The sequence below is a fragment of the Acromyrmex echinatior genome, chromosome 2 (assembly GCF_024713525.1).
Source record: "Acromyrmex echinatior isolate Ae372 chromosome 2, ASM2471352v2, whole genome shotgun sequence".
Classification (NCBI taxonomy): Eukaryota; Metazoa; Arthropoda; class Insecta; order Hymenoptera; family Formicidae; genus Acromyrmex; species Acromyrmex echinatior.
In genome coordinates, this window is record NC_141853.1 from 26,278,063 (window position 1) to 26,303,321 (window position 25,259).

At 30.3% G+C, this 25,259-nt stretch overlaps 1 protein-coding gene, 1 long non-coding RNA gene and 1 pseudogene across 3 annotated transcripts in view; 2 read left to right on the plus strand and 1 right to left on the minus strand.

The window, feature by feature from the left end:
* Positions 1 to 162: 162 nt before the first annotated feature.
* Positions 163 to 896, minus strand: LOC147910721 (uncharacterized). Its single transcript, XR_015544092.1, has 2 exons — positions 476 to 896; positions 163 to 407 (listed from the first exon to the last, which is right to left on the minus strand). It is a non-coding gene; the product is annotated as an uncharacterized LOC147910721 (long non-coding RNA).
* Positions 897 to 932: 36 nt separating this feature from the next.
* aralar1 (calcium-binding mitochondrial carrier protein Aralar1) overlaps positions 933 to 25,259 on the plus strand; it is a 289,930-nt gene continuing 265,603 nt past the window's right edge. The window contains exon 1 of the mRNA XM_087402842.1: positions 933 to 1,162. Within this exon, the coding sequence (XP_087258968.1) occupies positions 1,136 to 1,162 (27 nt within the window). The 5' untranslated portion in view covers positions 933 to 1,135. The remainder of the gene's footprint in view (positions 1,163 to 25,259) is intronic.
* On the plus strand, positions 3,838 to 24,073 carry LOC105144714 (uncharacterized; annotated as a pseudogene). The gene is made up of 6 exons (XR_015544085.1): positions 3,838 to 3,926; positions 16,880 to 17,805; positions 17,894 to 18,070; positions 18,327 to 18,576; positions 18,673 to 18,880; positions 22,732 to 24,073. The product of XR_015544085.1 is annotated as an uncharacterized LOC105144714 (transcript).

Consider the following 25,259-nt stretch of genomic DNA (forward strand, 5'->3'; position numbering starts at 1 on the left):
AATAGGAAATGTAGTTTTTTAATCCAATTGCATCCAATTGAATCTAATTGAATCTAATTGAATCCAATTAAATCTAAAAAAAAAAAGGATTTATCGTAAAAACAAACGTGACTATAAATTTAAAACGTATAAAAAGAAGAACATAAGAAACCACAGCACAAGTTATAGTTTGTGATATTTAATTATTATTACATTAATTAAAACATTAAACGTTTCTGGCCATCTTCAGTAAATTCATAATATTCTTAAAACGCAGAGTTATATCTAGTTGACATTAAATTCAATCATCGTATGTTGTAATTATACACATATAAACGTGTTCATTTCTATGTGAAGATGCTTCGTACAATAATGTTACAACGCCAATTTTCATATCACGAAAAATGTAGAACGAGAATTTCCAGATTCTAATTTAAAATAAATTTGTATAGCGTTAATATCTTCTAATCGGAATATAAAAGAATAGAATCGTTACCTGTTTTAAAGCAAAAAAATAACGATGAATCTCAAGTACATCCTTTGCACAGATAGAAATTTGTCGTGACATTGTGTGTTATTATTAGTTATATATTTTACCACTATTTATATAATATATATAAGTCAACAGTTTGAAAAGTTCTAGAATTATTTATTAAATGAGAGAGAGAGAGATCTTTCTTAAAAAGAAGAAGATAAACATCAGGCAAACCTTCCGTGTCACTTTGCTTATTGATATCACTTGTTTGGCCTTTTATATACTAGATGGGGTGAAAAGTAACCTCCTTGACCGCCAGAATGCGCCACTACTGCAAAAAAGTTTATGGTGCCTTGTAGTCCGTTCATATTTAGGCAGACATGCCAAGTGGCAGTGCGATACTGCCCTTAGTTTTGTTTTGAGAGCTGATTGTTGTTGACGTGTTTGCGAAAACGATTTTCGTTCTCTCATAAAACATTATTTTTTGAGAGGCAAAACGGCGAAGGAAACAAAAGAAAAGTTGGATAAATATTATGTGGCTAATACTCCGTCAGATTACACCGTCAAATATTGGTTTCGAGAGTTTCGTGGTGGCCGCAACTCCACTACCGATGAAGTCCGCAGCGGCAGGCCCTCCGATGCTGTTACCGAGGAAAATGTCAAAAAAATAATGTCAATGAAATGGTGTTGGCTGACCGGAAAGTGAAGGTGCGCGAGCTAGCAGATGCTACAAAGATTAGTACTGAGCGAACACGCCATATTTTGGGCGAGATTCTGCATAAGGAAAAAATTTTTTTCATTCCCAAGGAGATTACTTTTCACCCCACCTAGTATATCATTTCAGAAATTCTTCTTTGCATTAACGAATGTTCTGTATCTAAAATTCTTATGTTATCCCAATCCAATTCATGCATCTCATTCAAACGGTGACGTGAAACCACTGATATCTCGGAAGTGAGTTTTCTTATGTCAGCCTTATGTTCTTTTATACGCGTTTTTAATTTCCTTTTGGCACATAAGACGATTCATAATATTTAAACAATTAATTTTGTAGATTACTCCACAATGGTCATCCTTAAGCAAAGGATTCTTTCCAGTCTTTATAAATGTATTCAATTTATTCATAAGTTTATAAGCTATATTAAAACCATGAATATGTGAAAGTTTTTTGAATTTTTTCGATACTTTGCTTAAGTATGGTATCGTGAAAAATTTTTTCTTTGAATTCGCATTAGAATCACGTTCATTATTATTTTCTTCGCGATTTTGATCTAAATTAGTTCTACTCTCCAATGTTTTTATTCTATTTTTAATTGTTGAAAATATGAATTTAAGAGGATAACCATTACTTAAAAGAGTGTGAATTAAATCAGAGATGTTTTTTTCATGAAATTTAGGATGGGATAAAAGCAAAATTCTATCAAATTGCTCAATGATTACTCTCCTTTTATGTACTAACGGATGAACGGATGATTCGAAAAATAGTTTAAATATCTTCCAGAATTGATAGATTTTTTTATAAATATCAAAGATAATATTTCTTTCTTGTCTCATTAATTTTACGTCTAGAAAATTTATGCCATTTTCATCGCCAAAGTCAACAGTAAATTTAAGCTTTTCATGATATGAGTTAAATAATTCCACAACTCTTTCAACCTTTTCTTTATGCACAGCTAACACAATGTCATCCACATAACGAAAATAAAACGACGAGATAATATTATTCGCAGTAATAATTTCTTGTTCTAAGTCTTGTAAAACTATGTTCGCTAATATAAGGGACAAAGGAGAGCCCATTGGCATGTCAAAAATCTGTTTAAATATTTTTTTATCAAATTTAAAAAATGTAGAGTTAATTAAAATCATAATTGCTTTAATAAATTCATGTAAAGGAATCGAAGTCTTATTTTCAATCAAGTTCTACCTACGTTCAATGCTTTTTAATACTAAATCGGAATGTTCGTGTACATAGAGATCATGTCAAATGATATAATACTAAAATTTTTATCGATTACCTTTCCATTGAGTTTATTTACTGAATCAAAACTATTTTTTTACATAACTAAAGTTATTTTTATTAATATTGTCTATGATTTCTTTTAAGAAGGTCGCCAGTGGATAAAAAGCACTTAATGCAGTTAACTAATCTTAGAGGATGACCTTCCTTATGAATTTTTGGCAGTCCATAAGAACTCGGAAGTTCGCCGTCAGACAAATATAATTTTTTGTATAAATTTAGATCAATGTACCCCTTGTTTTTCCAATTTTTTTAGTAAGTTACCAATTTCCCGTGTTATTTTATTAGTGGGATCTTTATTTATTAAACTATATGTAGTCTGATCATTGAGAATCTCGTATATTTTCTCCCTGTAACTTTCCCGATTCATAATTACGGTAGTATTACCTTTGTCCGCTCTAGTGATTAGAATATCAGGATTCTCTGAGATAAATCGCTTAACTTCCCTTACACCTTTATATATAATTTTATTCTCGGCAGATTTAATGTCACAGTTCTTAATTAGTTTAAGTATTTGGATTGTTTCATTCCTAACAATTTTACATACTTCATCGTCAGCTTTAAAAAGATTGTGTTTGAAATTAAAAAAAGTTTCAACTAAGAATACGATGTCTAATAAAATACAATCATCTTATAATATTAATATTGATCCGGACAGATTTAATACAAAATTTGAAATAATAAGTACTAATAATAATTTAATACAAAATTTGAAATAGTAAGTACTAATGAACAAAAGCTTATAAATCTCAGTAATATTGAAATTTCAGAAAAAGCCAAAGTATTGCAATTAGGTCAGCAATTCAATTTACCTAATAATGTTGTTAGCAAAGAAAGAATTATACGTGAGTTCATCAAACACGTTGAACACAATCTTTTTGAAGAAGAATTTCTGAAATGATATATATAAAAGGCCAAACAAGTGGTATCAATAAACAAAGTGACACGGAAGGTTTGCCTTACGTGCCGGATGTTTATCTTCCTCTTTTTAAGAAAGATCTCTCTCTCTCATTTAATAAATAATTCTAGAACTTTTCAAACTGTTGACTCATATATATTATATAAATAGTGGTAAAATATATAACTAATAATAACACACAATGTCACGACAAATTTCTATCTGTGCAAAAGATGTACTTGAGATTCATCGTTATTTTTTTGCTTTAAAACAGGTAACGATTCTATTCTTTTATATTCCGATTAGAAGATATTAACGCTATACAAATTTATTTTAAATTAGAATCTGGAAATTCTCGTTCTACATTTTTCGTGATATGAAAATTGGCGTTGTAACATTATTGTACGAAGCATCTTCACATAGAAATGAACACGTTTATATGTGTATAATTACAACATACGATGATTGAATTTAATGTCAACTAGATGTAACTCTGCGTTTTAAGAATATTATGAATTTACTGAAGATGGCCAGAAACGTTTAATGTTTTAATTAATGTAATAATAATTAAATATCACAAACTATAACTTGTGCTGTGGTTTCTTATGCTCTTCTTTTTATACGTTTTAAAAAGGATTTACTCTTCAAAATACGCATTTAGATAGAAAAAAATTTCAATCCATTTTAATCCATTTTCGTTTGCTGGGAAATTAATCTAAAGTTTTTTTTGTATAAGTACTTTAAGTATTCAAAATGCAATTATAAGTTTCATTGCAACGCAAAAATTAGGTGTTTAATAAAATAAGGAAACAATATATTTTATTAACAATAACATAAATTAAAAGAGGAGCTGATGAGTCAAGTTGATTAATCATATGTAATTATATGTGTTTGTAATTACGAGGGCAAGTCAATAAGTTCTTAGAAAATCTGTCAGAGGACACTCGCAATGTCATGTCACATTATTTTTCGACAAGTAGCATCTTTCAGCTGATTACTGTCAAATTTTGAGCGGAATTCATTACGTGGTTTCTGTAGACAATTAAAGTGAACAATGGAATTTTTGCAAAATGGAAAAAAAGAGTTTCGTGCAGTGATCAAACATCTACATGATCATTATATATAAAAGGTTTAACGCCGAAAGAAATCAAATCTGAGTTGGATAATGTTCATAGGACATCTGCACCAGCGTTTGCGTCTGTATACAATTGGGTGAATGAATTTAAACGTAGTCATACATCTACATGTGATGCACCTCGTTCGGGACGTCCAATTGAGGCTGCTACGCCAGAAATCATCGATAAAGTCCACGATATTGTTTTGACTGATCGACAAGTGAAAGTACACGAGCTTGTTGAGGTCACAAGCATATCACATGGCACAGTGATTTCAATTTTGCACGAACAATTGGGTATGAAAAAGTTATCGGCAAGATGGGTGCTACATTTGCTCACTGTGGACCATAAGCGCGATCGTGTGATGATTTCAAAATAATGTTTGGAAATGTTTTAACGTAATCTGGATGAATTTCTGCGTCGATTCATTATTGTGGACGAAACATGGATCCATTACTTCACACCCGAGACGAAAAAATAGTCAAAACAATGGACTTCACCGAATGAACCAGCTCCGTGAAGTCGGCCGGAAAGATGATAGCCACAGTTTTTTGGGATGCACGAGGCATCCCAAAATATATAATTAAATATATATATAATTCATATCGATTACCTTCCGTTGAAGCAATGGCGATTATTACGCCATATTGGCGTAATAATTCAGCCTTATTGGACCGTTTCAACATTTTAAAGAAAAAACGTCTCCATAGCGAAAAAGAAAATACTCTTCCATCAAGACAATGCACGGGTTCATACGTGCCCGGCACTGATGGTCAAATTCAATGAATTTCGCTACGAATTGCTTCCCCATCCAGCATATTCGCCAGATTTTGCCCCCTGCGATTTTCCTGTTTCCAAACCTGAAGAAATGATTCAGAGGAAAGAGATTCACCACCAGAGAGCTCATCGCCGAAATAGAGACTTATTTTGAAGAATTGGATAAATCATATTATTCGGATGGCTTGAAAAAGTTGGAGAACCGTTGGCTTAAGTGTATTGAGCTGAAAGGAGATTATGTTGAGAAATAAAAATGAATCGATCAAAAAAATGTGTTTTACTATGTTTTTCTAAAAACTTATTGACTTGTTCTCATTTTTATACACAACAATTTAAACAATGTCAAGAGTTTATATCTGAAATACTTTGTTTATTTACAGAACAATATAATCATGCAATTTCTGCATCTAAAGCTGAAACGTATTGTTCTATCGAGTGATATAAATGTCAATGAGAAATAGAATATATATGCATTTCAGCTAAAAATATAATATTACTTTCCTTCTATAACTATTGCATCAATAAAACCTTACGTAATACATTTTGAATATTTAAAGAACTTATACAAAAAAACTCATACAGCACAGAAGATTGAAGCAATATTGCTACAGCAATGTTGCAATATTGCAGATTGCAATATAACATTAAATTGCAAAGATTACAGAAATGTAAATTAACAATATACCTGCAAAATGTTAATAATATGCCTATAGTATTCCAGAAACATTGGAAACTGTATTTTTTTAATTGTTACAATAATAATAATATAAAAATATAATTTTTTGCAATATTTATGTAGTACAATATTTATGTATACAGTCTTTAGTTTAACAGCCGTTTTTATGCTATAATAATTAATATAATCAATTATTATATTAGGTGTTGGAATTAATTCGTAGCGTTTTACAAGAGATGGCACAAGCAGTACACTATTTCGTTGTTACCTATAGTTCTGTATACATTGTAAACATCTATCATAGGACGTCATTTGCCGTACATAACCTTTCTTGAAATCATAAATAACAATACTGTATAATTCATTGAATATGTCAAAATTTGTGCCAGATAAAGTGTTTTTGCGGGGAGTTTTGCTTCATTACTTTAATATGAACAAAAGTGCAGCTGAAGCTCATCGTATTTTAGTGGATGTGTATAGTGAACATGCTCTGGCTGAGCAAACGTGTAGGAAGTGGTTTGCACGTTTTAAAGCTGGTGATTTCGACTTGGATGACAAGGAGCGACCTGGTCAGCCGAAAAAATTTGAAGATAACGATTTGCAGGCACTGCTCAATGAAAACTCATGTCAAACACTTAAAGAATTATCTACGTCATTGGAAGTTGACTTCTCAACAATAGGAAAACGTCTTAAAAGTTTGGGCATGATCCAGAAGGAAGGACATTGGGTCCCATATGAATTGAAACCAAGGGATATTGAGAGACGTTTTCTCACGTGCGAACTGCTGCTTCAACGGCAGAAAAGAAAAGGTTTTTTGCATCGGATTGTTACCGGTGACGAAAAGTGGATCCATTATGACAATCCAAAGCGCAGAAAGTCATGGGTTAAGCCCGGCGAACCATCAACATCAGTGGCAAAGCCCAATATCCATGGCTCAAAGCTCCTGCTCTGTATTTGGTGGGATCAGAAGGGTGTCATATACTACGAACTGCTAAAACCGCATGAAACCGTTACTGGAGATCTCTACCGACGGCAACTGATGCGCTTGAGCCGTGCATTGAAGCAAAAACGGTCGGAATACTTCGAAAGACACGATAAAGTCATCTTGCTGCACGACAATGCTCGCCCACACGTTGCAAAACCGGTAAAAACATACCTGGAAACACTTAAATGGGAAGTGCTACCGCACCCGCCGTATTCTCCTGATATTGCACCTAGCGACTACCACTTGTTTCGATCATTAGCTCATAGCTTGTGCGAGCAGAAGTTCACATCTTACGAAGATTGTACAAAATGGTTCGATTCCTGGATTTCATCTAAAGATGAACAGTTCTTCCGACGCGGTATTCATTCACTGCCCGAAAGATGGTCAAAAATAGTAGAAAATGATGGGAAGTACTTTCATTAATGTATTTTTTAATGCTCATGTGAAATAAATAACATTCTTTCATTAAAAAAACGCTACGAATTAATTCCAACACCTAATATTTAAATAAAAAATTTATTAAACTATTATTTAATGGCCATTTCGTTAGCTAATGATACATATGCACTGACACGGTTTTAGTGCTGCTCTGACATCGTACTGTCCTGACACGAATGCAGAACTACACTGATCTGGTGCAGAATTAAGTTTGAAACTAATAACGTATATTACAACTAATGATAGTTGTTGGGTTTTGGGAAGGATTTCGAGACACTACACTGTAGTATACGATAGATAATTAGATTTTTACTTGTGCGCTTTTCATTACATGAAGCCTTTTAGTAAGCGTGTCGTGTGCAGAGAGAGCGAATGAACGAACGAACGAACGCTTGCCTGAGAGCAAGCAAGGCCATCTCCTGGCATAAATAAAAAAAAACTCTCTAGAGTTGGAGCTTTGACAAACAATTAAATAGATAGGCCTGAAGGTATAAAAAAATAAAGAGATGAACTTATCATCAACTCTTTAGACAGTTATTGAAGAAACTGAATCCAATGAAAAAGATCAAAAGGAAAAACAATTAACATAAAAATTTGAATTGCATTCTCCAACAATAATAAACATACCCATACAGTACAGAAACATTGCAGAATAATTTCATTGATCCAAATGCATTACATTGCAATGGTGGTTGCGAAACGTTGCTGAATCATTGTTGCAAGATTCCAATATTAGCTTTTTGTTATATTGCAACAAAACGTTCCAGCAATATTGCAATGTAATGCATTTGGATAAATTTCTTACGAAAACTCTAAAATGAAAATTATTTTTTGTATATATACAGGGTGTCTCTTAAGATGGCTCGGGGTCACATTGGGGGTAGAGAATGGATCAAAGGGAACAAAAAATTCTTATGCCATTTTGAGATACTCGCTGTAGTTTTCTAATTAAAAAAGAAAACGTCTAAGCCAATATGCGGTTAAGTCGCGCCGCGCGAATTTGTAGGACGGCCCACAGTCGAGTGGCGACGACGGTGGTGCGCAAGAAGAGGGAAAGAGCGTTTCGTCGCCGCTCGAATGTGGGCCGTCCTATGAATTCGCGCGGCGCGGCTTAACTGCATATTGGCTTAGACATTTTCTTTTTTAATTCGAAAACTACAGCGAGTATCTCAAAATGGTATAAAAATTTTTTGTTCTCTTTGATTCATTCTCCGCCCCCAATGTGGCCCCGACCCATTTTAAGAGATACCCTGTATATATATATATATATATATATATATATATATATTTCATATATATATATCTCATATATATATATATATCTCACTAACTTTAATTTTTCTACAAATCGCATTTTAGTGATATGTTCTTTTCAAAAGCAATTTTTTATGATAAAACCACAAAATATTCCAATAAAAATAAATGTATTATTAATTCTCAAGAATAAATTTATTCGTAAGGATAAATGTATGCATGTGCCACTAAAAATATTATCCACATTAACATAATAATACAGTCGATTGGTAAGTTAATCATGGATTAAGTTAATCGCAGTGATTCTTTTTAATTCGAAGTCACTCCGAGTCAATTGAAATCGATTAAAAAATGACAATATGAAATTTATATTAATAAAGTTCGGACGCTGATTTATTCTTGCGTTCATATCAGGCATACAAATACATCATCGATCATGCGATTAATATTGCGATAAATCGTTTTTAGCAGCTTAATTGCTTATCGTCTTATACCAATAATGATGCATTGATTGTATCCAAATTCAATATTATACAAAATCTTTTGATTTCATATTTAAAATAAATATAAAACTTAGTTAATGAAATGGTCGTCAAATAATAGATTAATAAATTTTTTATTTAAATATAAAAATTATATTTAAATTATATTAATTATTATTATATATAATATATGATTATTATATATGATATATATGAATTATATTAATTATTATATCATAAAAACGGCTTAAAGTAAAAGACTGTATTACATAAATATTAGAAAAAATTATATTAGGTGTAGAAATAAATTTCCGCCGTTTTTAATCAAAAATTAAGCATTTATTGCGAAAGAACGATACATAATGTTTTATTGAAAGTATTGTCCATCGCTAGCCACTACTTTTTCCCATCTTTCTGGTAGCATACGGATACCGCGTTGGAAGAACGCTTCATCTTTTGAAGCTATCCAATTATCGATCCAATTTTTGATATCTTCATATGATATGAAGTGCTGCAGACAGGCCATGCGTCATCGATCGAAATAGATGGTAATCGGAAGGTGAATACGGCGGGTGGGGTAGAACTTCCCAATTGAGTGTTTCCATGTAGGTTTTGACCGGCGCCGCTACATGTGGTCGAGCATTATCATGCAGGAGAATAATTTTGTCATGCCTAGAATAGTAGTGGGCGCGTTTTTCCTTGAGGGCTCAATCTCATCAATTGTGTTCGGTAGAGAGCCTCAGTAACGGTTTCGTTCGGTTTGAGCAACTCATAATACATGACACCAAGCTGATCCCACCAAATACACAACATGAGTTTTTTTCCATGAATATTCGGCTTGACTGTCGATGTTGAAGCATGGCCAGGTGATCCCCATGATTTCCTCTTCTTTGGATTATTGTAGTGGATCCATTTTTCATCACCAGTGACTATACGATGTAAAAAATCCTTTCGTTTATGCCTGAAAAGCAGCATTTCACATATGGAAAATCGGCGTTCAACGTTTCTCGGCTTCAGTTCATATGGAACCCAATTCCCTTGCTTTTGAATCATTTCCAATGATTTCAAACGATGTGAAATTGCTTGTCGAGTTGCTCCTAATGTAAGTGCAAGTTCTTTTTGCGTTTGGCATGAATCTTCATTCAATAATGCTTCCAATTCCGCGTCTTTGTACACTTTCGGCCTTCCGCTACGTTCTTTGTCTTCGACGTCAAATTCACCGTTCTTAAATTTTTGAAACCATTCACGACAACTTCTCTCACTTAAGGCAGCCTCACCATATGCTTCTACAAGCAATCGATGAACCTCAGCTGCAGATTTCTTCAAATTAAAGAAGTAAATCAAAAGTTCCCGCAAATGACGCTTATTCGGCTCAAAACTCGGCATTTTCGCACAAAAAAAAATATATGATGCTGATATAAAATCGCTAGTATTTCAAGGTTATGTTGTTGACAGATGTCCAACCTTACGATATAATGTTTTACATCAGACAATTTTAACCATAACTTGCTAGTGGCGCCGTCTTTTGTCAAACGGCGGAAACTTATTTGTACACCTAATATTTTTATGTTATTATTATTGTAACAATTAAAGAATTACAGTTTTGCAATGTTTCTGAAATATTACAGGCATATTACTGACATTTTGCAAGCATATTATTAATTTACATCTCTGCAATGTTACATTGAAATTTACAATATTGCAACATTACAACAATATTGCTTCAAAATATGGGTAAATATTTTCATTATCAAAAGTATTTGTTTTTTATCATATACTTCTTTGTCCGAGTATTCATTCACGAAGTCCACATAATTTTTAACTTTTGGGCTTTCTTCTTTTATTACACATAATATATCTTCTATTTCATCATCGCTATTACTTGTTTCTAATTTATTTATAATAAATAATTTTAGACTTTCTTTATCCACTATTTTGTAATTTTTTGCTGCCTAACTAATTTTATTTGTTCGAACCAAATTGTACTGATAAAAATATCAGTGCAACATTTTTTGAACACGTTCGGTTCATTCGATTGGTTCGAATACAAATTCAATACTCAGTTTTCATTTGCCGAATACGGCAACTTGAACGCATTGATACAGTACGCACAATCCGAATATGTGGCACCGAAAAAGTTCGCACTAGTGCAGTCTCCCGAATGTGCCATAAGTTTTACATTTACTTTAAATATGAAATAAAAAAATTATATAATATCGAGTTTGAGTGCAATCAATGCATCAATATCAAATAAGACGATAAGCAATTAAGCTGCTGAAAACGATTTATCGAAATATTATTAGGTGTTGGAATTAATTCGTAGCGTTTTTTAATGAAAGAATGTTATTTATTTCACATGAGCATTAAAAAATACATTAATGAAAGTACTTCCCATCACTTGTAAAACGCTACGAATTAATTCCAACACCTAATAATTAAGTGATCGATGATGTATTTATGTCTGATGTGAACGCAAAAATAAACCAGCGCCCAAACTTTACTGATAAATTTCATACCGTCATTTTTTAATCGATTTTAGTGGCTTCGAGTCAACTGAAATTGATTTAAAAAATCATGCGATTAACTTACTAAGCGATTGTATTATTATGTTAATGTGGATAATATTTTTAGTGGCACATACATACATGCTTTATCCTTACGAATAAATTTATTCTTGAGAATTAATAATACATTTATTTTTATTGGAATATTTTATTTATGATTTTATCATAAAAAATTGCTTTTGGAAAGCACATATCATTAGAAATGCGATTTATAGAAAAATTAAAGTTAGTGAGAGATATATATACAAAAAATAATTTTCAGTCTTTTAAAATAATTTTCAATTTTTTACAGTCTTCGTAAGAAATTGATGCATTATATTGCAATATTGCTGGAACGTTTCGTTGCAATATAACAAAAAGCGGACATCTTAATGTTATTGGAATCTTGCAGCAATAATTTAGCAACGTTTCGCAACCATCAAGCAATATTTCAGCAATGTTTCAGCAATGAAATCATTCTGCAATGTTTCTGCAATCTTTCCATGCTGTATGGAAAGTTAAGATTTTTGCAATTATATACAGGGTTGGCCATATTCGACGGAAAGATGTTTTTTTTTTTCAATCATGGGAAACGTCGTTACTCGATCTAACATCTCTGTCAAAAGTTACAGTGTTGCCAGATCTTTCCGTCGAATATGGCCAACCCTGTATATATAATATATATATATATATATATATACATATATATATATATATATCTCCATACATCTCCATTAGAGCACAGATAAAAAAATACTGTTTCTTAATAAAATTATTTTTTGTATATGTTCTAAATCATCGAGACATTTTTTAATTTTTGTATTTTATTAAAAAAATAAGAATTATGAAGGAAGGAAAATATTTTCAGTAATTTTTTTTTTAATAAATAACGTTATTAATAAACATATTACTCCAAATATATTTTTATAAAATTAGAGAAATTATATGTATACTTCAGTGTGCTCGGAATTAATTGCATATTTCGAGCTAATTTCTGAAGTGCTGCCTATTTTTCTTTTATAACAGCTCAACGCTCGACGACCGAACCGCTGGATCGTGCGCGAATGTGCATCTCAGAAGCGTCATAGTATAAAAAACATGCTGCGACCATATTTGCTTTCAGCAAATTATCATGAAAATATTTTCCTTCCTTCATAATTCTTATTTTCTTGATAATAGTGATCGACGCATACTACGTCGAATTATTTTTGCTACAATTGTCGGTTTAAAACTTTTAAAAATACACGTATAATTTCAATAATTAAATAAAAATATATTTGGCCTATAATATGTGTTTATTAACAATGTCACTTATTTAAAAAAAGAATTACGAAAAAAGAAAAAAGGAATCGATCGTGGAATCTCTAATATTCAGATCTCGCATCCTATGCGCGAGACCATGCCGAAGTCTTGCAAACCACTCTTATGAATGTAGTATATAATGCTCATGGAAAATCATGGAAATGTCAATATCTCGTAAATTATCGCGTTTTGAAATTATTTCTGCTGTTATATATAAATTGGAGGGATATAGGATTAGTATAATTTATTAAAACTTATACGTTATCTATAATATTTCTTCTCCTCTTAATTATACACGTTGCGGTCGAAATTGCCAGAAAGCATTTTCGGTCGCTAGAAATAAGCGACCATAGAGAGAGAAAGAGAGAGAGAGAGAGAGAGAGAGAGAGAGAGAGAGAGAGACAGACTCTGAAGGATAGACTCACTGTTTCGCTCAATGAGCCCAACTAGACGTGCGGAGCCTCACCGATTACAATCGGAGCTTCTATCCTTTTTTGTTTTTTCTCTGTTTCACTCTGTCATACTTCTGTTTTGATCATTCGTTCTGCAATTCAAGAATGTAATTTCTATCGATTCTGATTTGGCATCATCGCCGATGCGACAATAACGCACAATTCATGGAAATGTCAATATCTCGTAAATTATCGCGTTTTGAAATTATTTCTGCTGTTATATATAAATTGGAGGGATATAGGATTAGTATAATTTATTAAAACTTATACGTTATCTATAATATTTCTTCTCCTCTTAGTTATACACGTTGCGGTCGAAATTGCCAGAAAGCATTTCTTTTCTAAACAACTTGATATATATTTCTATATATACAAAAATATATTATTATTATTATTATGGTGTTTCCAGCTGATAATATATTGCTGGTTTATACAATGATTCAATTCATTTCTGTAATTGAATAGCGGTACTTCGTTTGCGCGCGACCGATAAGAGGAATGGCGCTTTTTACTAAGTTGACACTTCCGAGTCGAGTCAAAAATGTGCTGTATACAATAATTTCAGATCTTGCATGTTTAAAATAAGTAGCTGACGATTTACAGAAAACCTCAAAGAACAATACTATGCTTGCAGAAATGAGTTATGAACTTTAGTATAAGAACAATGAGTATTCGAAAATTTCATTTATATGCTACGAGATTGCCGCTTGTCGTTCCGACATCCGAGCAGAATCGAAGCTCAACCGAAACATCGCGTTCCGAGCCATGATATATATTATATATATATATGTGTGTGTGTGTGTGTGTGTGTGTGTGTGTGTGTGTGTGTGTGTGTGTGTGTAAATAATTCAATAAATAAAGTTATTTGCAAAATTTAGACATGTATTGTATATATGTGCACACATCACACACCTCACACACACACACACACACGATTATCCACACATTCCCTGATATAAAACCGCACGCACGCACGCACGCACGCACGCACGCACGCACGCACGCGTGCGTGCGTGTGTGCGTGCGTGCGTGCGTGCGTACACCTCCATAACTAAATTAATTAACTCGACCATTTTTATCATACACAAATCGATTATAACTACATTGATAATAATAAGTCCTTATTTTTACATATTTATATAAATATATGTATATATTGTATATATTCTATATAAACTTAAGTTTTCTTAAATAAATGTAAGTCATTTGTATTATAAATGAAGATTGCCAGCTTCCATTTATTTTGAATCATCACTCGCATTCCAATTTCCCTTTAATACCTGATCGCACGAGGTCCAATCCCGGGTCCAAAGGATTAAATTCCTTGACTCAAAAAGTAGGACCGACTTTCGCACTCTTTATCGGAACACGTGTCATAGAGTCCCTTCAGGACGTTGACCCACATTCCGAAAAGATGCGTACGACTCATAGGTGTTTGCCTCTGCATGTATATCTGTAAGATTGTGTCTAACCGTCCTTCCATACCCTCTCCATTCTTCCTCATTGTCTCCTCGATCAAATTTCCAATTTGCACGTAACATTAGAAACGAAGAAATTCAGATGAAGGCTTAAAAGCAAAACTTACTCATGATGATGAAGAAAACTCTCATTTTAGAAGTCCAGTTACGAGAGTCTTTTTGGAATTATAAACTCCATTATCACTACGCAATATAAACATTACAAAAGCTTATGGCAAGAAGTAGCAAATGCTTTAAATGCGAAAATTACAGTTAATAAAGCTAAAACAAAATTTAAAAGCTTACATGATAGATACTGACGAATAATTAAATCAGAAACTAGCGTCAGTGGATCTACTTGAAAAAAAAATTAAAAAAACGAATGGATTCATTACGACTCAATAAATTTTTTACGAGATTCTTGCTTGTTGAAAACATAAGAATTATATAAATGTCAAAAATATTGTATTTGATACAATCTGTAATGATAATTTTAATATTATATATATAGCACTATGAGTACCCAGCAAATGAGAATGAATTAAAATTTTTTTAATGTGTACTTCAAAATTCATGAAAATGGATTGAATGGCTTGAAATGGATTGAATCCGAGCTGACACTAGTTTAATAATCGAAAAAAAAAACATTCATAGGGGTTATAAATTTTATTCCTAAAACATTTGTAATAATTATATCTGAAATTAACTACTTCAAATTGGTATTAAAAAAACGCACCTTAATGGGATTCGAACCTGGGACCTCTGGATTATGAATCTTTTACGTTACCCGCTACATCCCACTTCTTCAATTGGTAAATGTGTTATTCATTCTTTACTTCAATTACAACCAGCTAAACTAGTAACGAAATTATATAAATATAATAAAAATATTATCATTTAACAGATATAATAAAATATAAACAATTTATATTACTATGGCCTGGTTGCACCAATGTTACTTTGATTTTAAGCAAGACTTAAAACTCTCTCTGTCTTGTTTTAAAGCCGAAAAAGAAATAGAGGCAAAGAGAGTTTTAAGTTTTACTTAAAATCAAAGTAACGTTGATGCAATCGCGCCTATGAGACAACATTAAGGATAAGTGTCGGATAATTTAATTTCGCTTGGCCGATGTTGCGCGTCGTGATTAGACTAATATTCGGGCTGTGTTCGATTTGCGAGTGTTCACATCGATCATTCATTTTACTTCTAATCGAAGAGAAGCAAAAGAACATAGCTCAATTATTTTTACTTTATAACTTTTTTGAACTTAGTTGGATTAAAACGAAAAATTTCCTACTTATAATTTTGAATAATTTAAGTAGCATTTATGGTTCATTTTCAAATAAAAATTTTTTTTATTCAATTAGATTAAAAAACTGCATTTCATATTCAGAATTGAATTGAACAGTATTCACACTGCACAGAAATTGCTGATATTATTTTTCAATTCAATTGAATAAAAAAAACTGTACTTTCTATTCACAATTCTGAATTGAGTAGTATTCACGATGCACAAAAAATCCCAATATTATTTTTAGATTGAAAGGAATAGAGATATGCTCTATGCAATTCTCATAAATGAATAAAAATGCATTTAGGATTGAAAAGGATTCATTTTAACATTCATGAATCTGTATTTCTAAAAATCTGAATCCATTTTAATCCATTTCAATCCATTCTCGTTTGCTGAATAATATTGATATAGATGACTTTCAAAATAATTTTGAAAACATTGAATCAAGTATATATTGATTGAACATAAAATATATTAGGTGTTGGAATTAATTCGTAGCGTTTTACAAGTGATGGGAAGTACTTTCATTAATGTATTTTTTAATGCTCATGTGAAATAAATAACATTCTTTCATTAAAAAACGCTACGAATTAATTCCAACACCTAATATTTTTTAATATTGTATAAATATTAAAACTATAAATATAAAAGAATAAAAATTATCAATTTTTTGTACTATTAATATTAAAACATAGTAATGTGACTTATTATTCATAATGTTTACTTTTTTATAGGTAGTATCCCGCAAGAAAAGAAAGAAGAGTTCCTAATTCTGAAAAGTCTGCCAGCGCAATAGATAAAGTTGTAAACGCATTGTGCAACAATAAGGATATACCTATTAATCTTCCGCCTATTTTAGTTCCAGATGAAATTGATGCATTTTTGCAAATGTCAGGATGCCAGCTGAGAATTGGTTTTACGTAAATGCCGAGAATTGGTTTTACGCAAATGGCGAAAGATAATGAGAGTTTTTAATATAATATACGATGCTTTGGACGAACATGCATAATTTCTATTTATGTTATATATAGTTTTGTTTTTACGTTGTTTTTTATTAAAAGTGTGTGTGTGTGTGTGTGTGTGTGTGTGTGTGTGTGTGTGTGCGTGTGTATGTGTGTGTGTATGTGTGTATCGATGATATTAAATATACTGAATTTATAAATTAAAGTTTATAATATTAACACTGATTAAATTGCCATAGTACTTGAGGGTCTCTAACAGCTACTATATACTATCGCTTCAAAATAAGTTAAGTTGTCGCTTCAAATTCAACACTATAAACCTTTTTCATGGATTTCAGTTGTCGCTTGCAACAATTGTGATCCTTTTAACGCTAGAAAACGAGCGTTTTAGGCCGATATTCATAGTCAGATCTTATATTAAAGATCATCTTAAGTACAGTCTTAAGATGTCAATTAACCAATGTCATGAACCAATTAGAAGACAGCATTAGCGATTTAAGATATTATTTAAGACGGTCTTAAAATAAGAACTAACTATGGCCGGTATTCATAGTTGATTCTTATATTTGAGGTTGGCTTAAGTACAGTCTTAAGATGTCAATTAGAGGGCATCTTAAGACACTATTTAAGACAATCTTCAAATAAGAACGGACTAGAATACTGCCCTAAAAGTATAAAAGGATACTACCTATAAAAAAGTAAACATTATGAATAATAAGTCACATTACTATGTTTTAATATTAATAGTACAAAAAATTGATAATTTTTATTCTTTTATATTTATAGGTATTCATAGTCGAAGCAGCGCTTAAGATCATCTCGGTCAAGACTGTCTTATTCAATTAAGATCATTTTGAAATCGTAACATTTCATAGTCATAAAATAAGACGATCTTCGAGAAGAAGTTCTTCCTTGAAGAATTCTTATTTGATTTAAGATCATCTTGGCGAAGATATTCTTAAGGTTAAACTTATTTATTACTCGGCTATTTCCGTCATATTTCTGTTGGATTCTCCAATAGAAAAATTGCATTTGAGAGTTTTACAAATATCATGTATCATTTTGTACATTTTATTAGTCGTGATTATTTCCTGATTCTCTCCAGTTACGTACATAACGAGCAGTAACAAATTATTTGCGGAAATCTTAAAATAAAATAAATAATATTTTTATTTAATGAAATAAATAAAAAAAATTTGATTTGCCTAATAATTTTAAGGTTATTTAATTATTCGATTACTTTAAAAATAATACAATTCGTTTACACAGAATGTCGTGTAACGAAAAAACATCTAGCAGTAAGAACAAACATTATACATTAATGGAACGAAAAGTATTTCTATAGATACTAAATGATTATAAACACGTAATCGAATTAAAAAAAAAGCGATGGTGCAACATTAAAAGAAAAAGACGTTGTATGAAAGATTTGCAACAAATACAATCACTCAACGTTAATTTCTCAAGATGTAAATAACTATCATAAATATTAATACTAAGATTATTGAATATGATATAATATAATTGAATATAATATAACTTTATATAAAATATTGATAATAGAGGAGACTGTTCAGCAATTAAAAAAACTATGGACAAACATAAAGCAAACCCAAAGAGAAGCAATAACAAAGGAAAAACAATCTCGTCTAGAGACGGATGGTGAAACAGAAGCGAAAGAAAATATCGACCTTGACATTGCTAATATAACACCTACGCTTATAAAAACTGCACCAATTTTACTCTATAATATGACAAAAACAGAAATTAATAGTATGTTTAAAAATATTTTTAAAAGTAATTCTGATATTTGTAGAAATATAAGCTTAATTAAAAAACATAAAGACAAAGGTCTACGAGCCTAAGATTAATCGTTATAAAACAAAAATTTTTTAAACCGTTAATAAATAAACATGTCATCTAGTTAAAACTTTAATTTGCCAGTAACAAACAAAACAAAACAAACGTTTCGATCCCTGTTGAATCATTACAAATGTAAACAAAAACGGTGGAAATATTACATAGCTAAGACATCTAAAAATTAAAATTCGATTTCGATCGCAGTATTAATAATCAATCTCGCTCAATGTATGTACAATAAATGTTACAGGAATGTAGTAATCGATAACCATGTATTCCTCTAGATTGTGTGTGTAAATTATAGACAAAACGTAACATGTTTCTATTAAAAAGTACAAATATAATATTATAATCGGAATAAGTAATAGAATCTAAGAGAAATACAAACTAAGAAGCAAGGAATACAAAAAAGTAAAAAAGTAATCTAATATTATGAGAAATGTACATTAAAATCATTAAAACGAATTGTAATTGTGATGAACAGTCATAAATTATATATCTTTAATTTAATAACAGTTAAATCAAATGAGAATAAATACCTTCTAGTTGTGTGTCAATATAATATAATCGTCTATTCTTAGGCAATGCGAAGAGATTGAAAATATAGTCATTACTCTAAGATGCTCAGAGAGACAATAAAAAATCCGCATATCAAGACAAGAAGATTGAAGTGGTAAACTAGAAAGGAAGGGGAACATAAGAGAGAGAAAATAAAATAGAGGGAAGAAAAAGTGGGGAGCGGGGATATAAAAAGAGGAAGAATGCTGTTAAGATGGAGAAAGAGCTTGAATAATCTGTGAGTAAGTTTCAGGTAACGATTTAGTATCATTCTTTTTATTAAGATCTTATTTCTGTCTTCTGATGTGAATCATTTCAGATACTAATCTTTTTAATTCTTAAACGAAGACTCGCAATCCAAAATTTTCACTTCGTTCCATTTTAAATTGTGATCGAAATTGATATGATAATCAGTTATAACAGTAGGAGAACCAGTATTCTTTTTAATATCAGAGATGTTTGTGTAATCTCGTACTTAATTTTCTTTTAATCTGACCATAGCTCGCCTCACAATCGTCACAGGAAATCTTATAAACAACGTTCTAATTAGATAGAAAATCTAACTTATCTTGATTTCTTTTAACAAGACCTTTTAGTGTGTTAGGGATAGAAAAGACTAGTTTACAATGGAACATACTGGAAATAGAAAGGAAACTTTCGGAAATGGATTTGATGTATAAAATCGTGAATTATTTGTGTTTAACTTGTAAATTACGTGTAATATATTTATTATGCATATAGAACTTTAATCTTTGTTCAATTGTGGAGAAGATAAATGACAGAAGATAACAGTTATTTAAGAAAATATGAATAGCATCTATCAAATTTTTTTGTTGGAACCGTGGCTATGATAAGAGGATAATTTTGTCTATGAAACTGATAGTGCCTTTTTTGTGGCAAAGAGGATGATTTGAATGGAAATTAAATAAGGAACTTTCTCGAGAACGTCTTTTTATGATAAATGTCAAATGTAATTCTCTGATCATCTATAATAAGCATTGTATTAAGAAAACTCAATTTGCCATCAGTGCCAACCTCCAAAGTAAACTGCAATCTCATATATAAAGAATTCAAAATATTTAAAACATTATTAATAGCATTATTAATCAGATAGAAGTGCAAGAATGATATCATCAACATATCTAAAATAAAACAATGGTTAGTGATAATTTATTGATTTATTTCTTCTAGATCTTGCATTACGACGTCAGCGATTATAATTTAACTGCAATGGCGGTATTAATAGAGACAACAAACATAAAACTTTAATTGAATTCATTAAACACATTGAAAATAATATAAGGGGTCGACCAAAAAACATTATTAACTTTGTCAGAAATAATTCTATCTCAATACTTAACAGATTCAATAACAATTTTCGATAATCGCTGATGTCGTAATGCAAGATCTAGAAGAAATAGTAATCAATAAATTATCAGTACAACCATTGTTTTATTTTAGATATGTTGATGATATCATTCTTGCACTTCCATCATTGATGCTATCAATAACGCTTTAAATATTTTTAATTCTTTACATATGAGATTGCAGTTTACTTTGGAGGCACTAATGGCAAATTGAGTTTTCTTGATAATGCTTGTTATAGATAATCAGAGAATTATATTTGATATTTATCATAAAAAGACGTTCTCGAGAAAGTTCCTTAATTTCCATTCAAATCATCCTCTTTGTCATAAAAAAGGTACTATCATCAGTTTCATAGACAAAATTATCCTCTTATCACAGCCACGGTTCCAACAAAAAAATTTGATAGATGCTATTCATATTTTCTTAAATAACTGTTATCCTCTGTCATTTATCTTCTCCACAATTGAACAAAGATTAAAGTTCTATATGGATAATAACATATTACACGTAATTTACAAGTTAAACACAAATAATTCACGATTTCATACGTCAAATCCATTTCCGAAAGTTTCCTTTCTATTTTCAGTATGTTTCATTGTAAACTAGCCTTTTCTATCCCTAACACACTAAAAGGTCTTATTAAAAGAAGTTAAGATAAGTTAGATTTTCTATCTAACCAGAACGTAGTTCATAAGATTTCCTGTGACGATTGTGAGGCGAGCTATGGTCAGACTAAAAGAAAATTAAGTACGAGATTACACAAACATCTCTGTTATTAAAAAGAATACTGGTTTTCCTACTGTTATAACTGATCATCGTATCAATTTCGACCACAATTTAAGATGGAACGAAATGAAAATTTTGGATTGCGAGTCTTCGTTTAACAAGAGATTAGTATCTGAAATGATTCACATCAGAAGACAGAAACAAGGTCTTAATAAAAAGAATGATGATGATACTAAATCGTTACCTGAAACTTACTCACAGATATTTAATCTCTTTCTTCGTAACAGCATTCTTCCTCTTTTTACATCCTCGCTCCCCACTTTCTCTTCCCTCTATTTTATTTTCTCTCTCTTATGTTCCCTTTCCTTTCTAGTTTACCACTTCAACCTTCTTGTCTTGATATGCGGATTTTTTATTGTCTCTCTGAGCATCTTAGAGTAATGACTATATTTTCAATCTCTTCGCAGTAATGACTATATTTTCAATCTCTTCTTGCCTAAGAATAGACGGTTATATTATATTGACACACAACTAGAAGATATTTATTCTTATTTGATTTAGCTGTTACTAAATTAAAGATATATAATTTATGACTGTTCATCACACAATTACAATTCGTTTTAATGACTTTAATGTATATTTCTCATAATATTAGATTACTTTTTTATTTTTTTATATTCCTTGCTTCTTGGTTTGTATTTCTCTCATTAGATTCTATTACTTATTCCGATTATTATAATATTATATTTGTATTTTTTACAGAAACATGTTACGTTAACATGTTTTGTCTATAATCTACATACACAATTCAGAAGAATACATGGTTATCGCTTACTACATTCCTGTAACATTTATTGTACATACAGCGAGATTGTACATGAGCGAGATTGATTATTAATACTGCGATCGAGATCGAATTTTAATTTTTAGATGTTTTAACTATGTAATATTTTCACCATTTTTGTTTATATTGATAATGATTGAACAGGGATCGAAACGTTCGTTTTGTTTTGTTTGTTATCGGCAAATTTAAGTTTATATTTTAACTAGATGACATTTATTTATTAACAGTTTAAAAAATTTTTATTATATAATTCATTTTGTTGTTATAGAGAAAGATTCAAAAGATACAACTTTACATAATGCAGATATAGTAGCAGATATTAAGATATTAAAGTGAAAAGAGTAATGAATCAAGAAAAACAATTAACATATTTTAAATTAGAATATGAGAAAAAAATATTAAAGAAAATATCATATAAAAATAATGAATTATCAACAATTAGAACATTTAAAAAATACATATAAACTGGAACTAGAAATTAATAAAGCAAAATAAAAAATTGTTGAATCTCAATACGCGATTAAAGAAAACATTGATCCACGCGTGTGAAGTGATACTCATATTATTTATTTTTATTTCATATCCTTTATAAAATTATAGTTTTTTCTTACAAATTTGTTTAAAGCTATTAACATTAAAGTTTAAATAAGTAAAAATTAAGATTTGCATTTAATACTATTTATTGTTTACTACAATTCAAATTATTAAAACACACATGTGTATATATATATATATATATATTTATTTTTATTTTAAGAGTTTTAAGTTATGAGGTAGCAAGATAATATTATTTGTCCTCATTTTGATAAAATGACATCTTTCACAATATTATCTTATGAAAATTGTGATAATAAATATAATTCGTTTCGTTTGTAATATCATTTATTATTCGTTCATTATATAACAATGTCTAGTTTAATTTTTTCATATGGCTGTATCAAATTATCTAACACATTAATATACTTTTAATCTTATTGCGTACCTTTTAATTAAGAATAAAAATCCATTATAAAATCCAATTTATTAAAAATCCTATTTCTATTTTACACCGTGTATTTAATTGAATTGTAGTGAATTTAATTTATATAAAAATAGCAAACTATAATAATTTCTTAATTCTATTGCAATTGGAACAATCTTTTTTCTTTTATCTAAACAACCTCTCAATTAAAGCATTTTGCATAATAAAACCATCACTAGCCTGCCACTGAAGCTCAGCTACTGGAACTTTCTCATTTATATTTCCATCTTCTATTTCTTCTTCTTCTTCTAAATTATCATTTAAGACTAATGATAGATTATGAAGTACGGCACATGCTATAATAATTGTTGTTGATGTTAATAATTTTGTACAGTCCTCTAGATAAACAAGGGAATCTTTTTTTCTATATGCCAAAAGTTCTCTCGACGATTCTTCTTGTCCTACCATGAATCATATCGTAAATGTAATAAATTTTTTTAATTATTAATGAGAATTATATTATAATATTTTAGTAATTATTATCAATATTTAATTATAATGATATTATATGTAATTATAATAAGGTAAGAAAATGTAAAACTTAATGAAAAAATGAATAAATTAAATAGAACGTTATTGTTAACAAAAATATGCACTATGGAAAACTTTTTTGAACTTCAATCTTTAATTTCTTTTTCATATTATAAAAATAATTTATTTCAAATAGTATATTATAGTATAATATATTATTATAGTTATAAAATATCAAACCTTCTTTCTTCATCGGTTATGGGATTAGCAATTGGCGTAAGTAAAACGGTAAAGCCGAATATCCATCTCCAACGAGTATTCCGTCTAGTTTTCTTTGTCTATATCACATATATGTATATCCTTGAGTTTTGGAAGATTCGGCTATCATGTTCTCTTTCTGGCCGTTCAGGAACTATATTTAAAAATTCTGTACAAGAAATCAACAACAGCCTACAAATACGAATATAAATAAAAATAAACATAAATAAAATATAATAATAAATGAGAATACAGAATATTGAAATAAAATGAGTTTGTATATGCATATTAATGTATATTTTAAATGCAATAGATGATTTGTATATAAGTATAATATGTAAAACATAATTGCCTTTCTTCTTTTCAATATATATTTAATAGAACTGTAATTACTTTAACAAAAATATCTGAATATTTAAGGAAAAGTATTCTTTTTTATTTCTATAAATTTTCTCAATACCTTGAAATCTACTCTGTACGTGCGAACAATCTATTGCTCCATCAATACAAGATATGTCTATTGGCTCCACCATCATATCCAGCTTTCTTAAACAAGTTTTGTTTTCAGCATGTGCTTCTTCTGATATTGACATTTTTATGTAATATGACTTGCTATTAAAGTTGTGATACACGAAAAATGATTCTAGAAATAGCGAATTATGAAGCTTGCAATACATTTCCTACAATAAGTTGTAAAAATAAAATTATTATATTGAGAGTACAAATTAGTTCGATCCGTTTTCCAAAAGATGGCTCTGGCTGTTGTGAATGGTTCATAGTGACAGCTGATTTTGGCGTTTTCAGAGAAGTTAGACATCTGCTAATAATATTCAGTTTATATCGCTTTGAGTTTCATACAAAAACCTTGATTTTTACTGTGTTTGAAATGTCGAATTTTATGTTACCAAGCAGCATTTGCGGGAGGTTCTAATTTTCTGGTTTAATTGGAAGAAAAATGCAGCTGAAGCCCATCGAATGCTTGTCGAAGTTTATGGTGACACTGCTCCAACTGATAAATCATGTAGGGAATGGTTTCGACGTTTCAA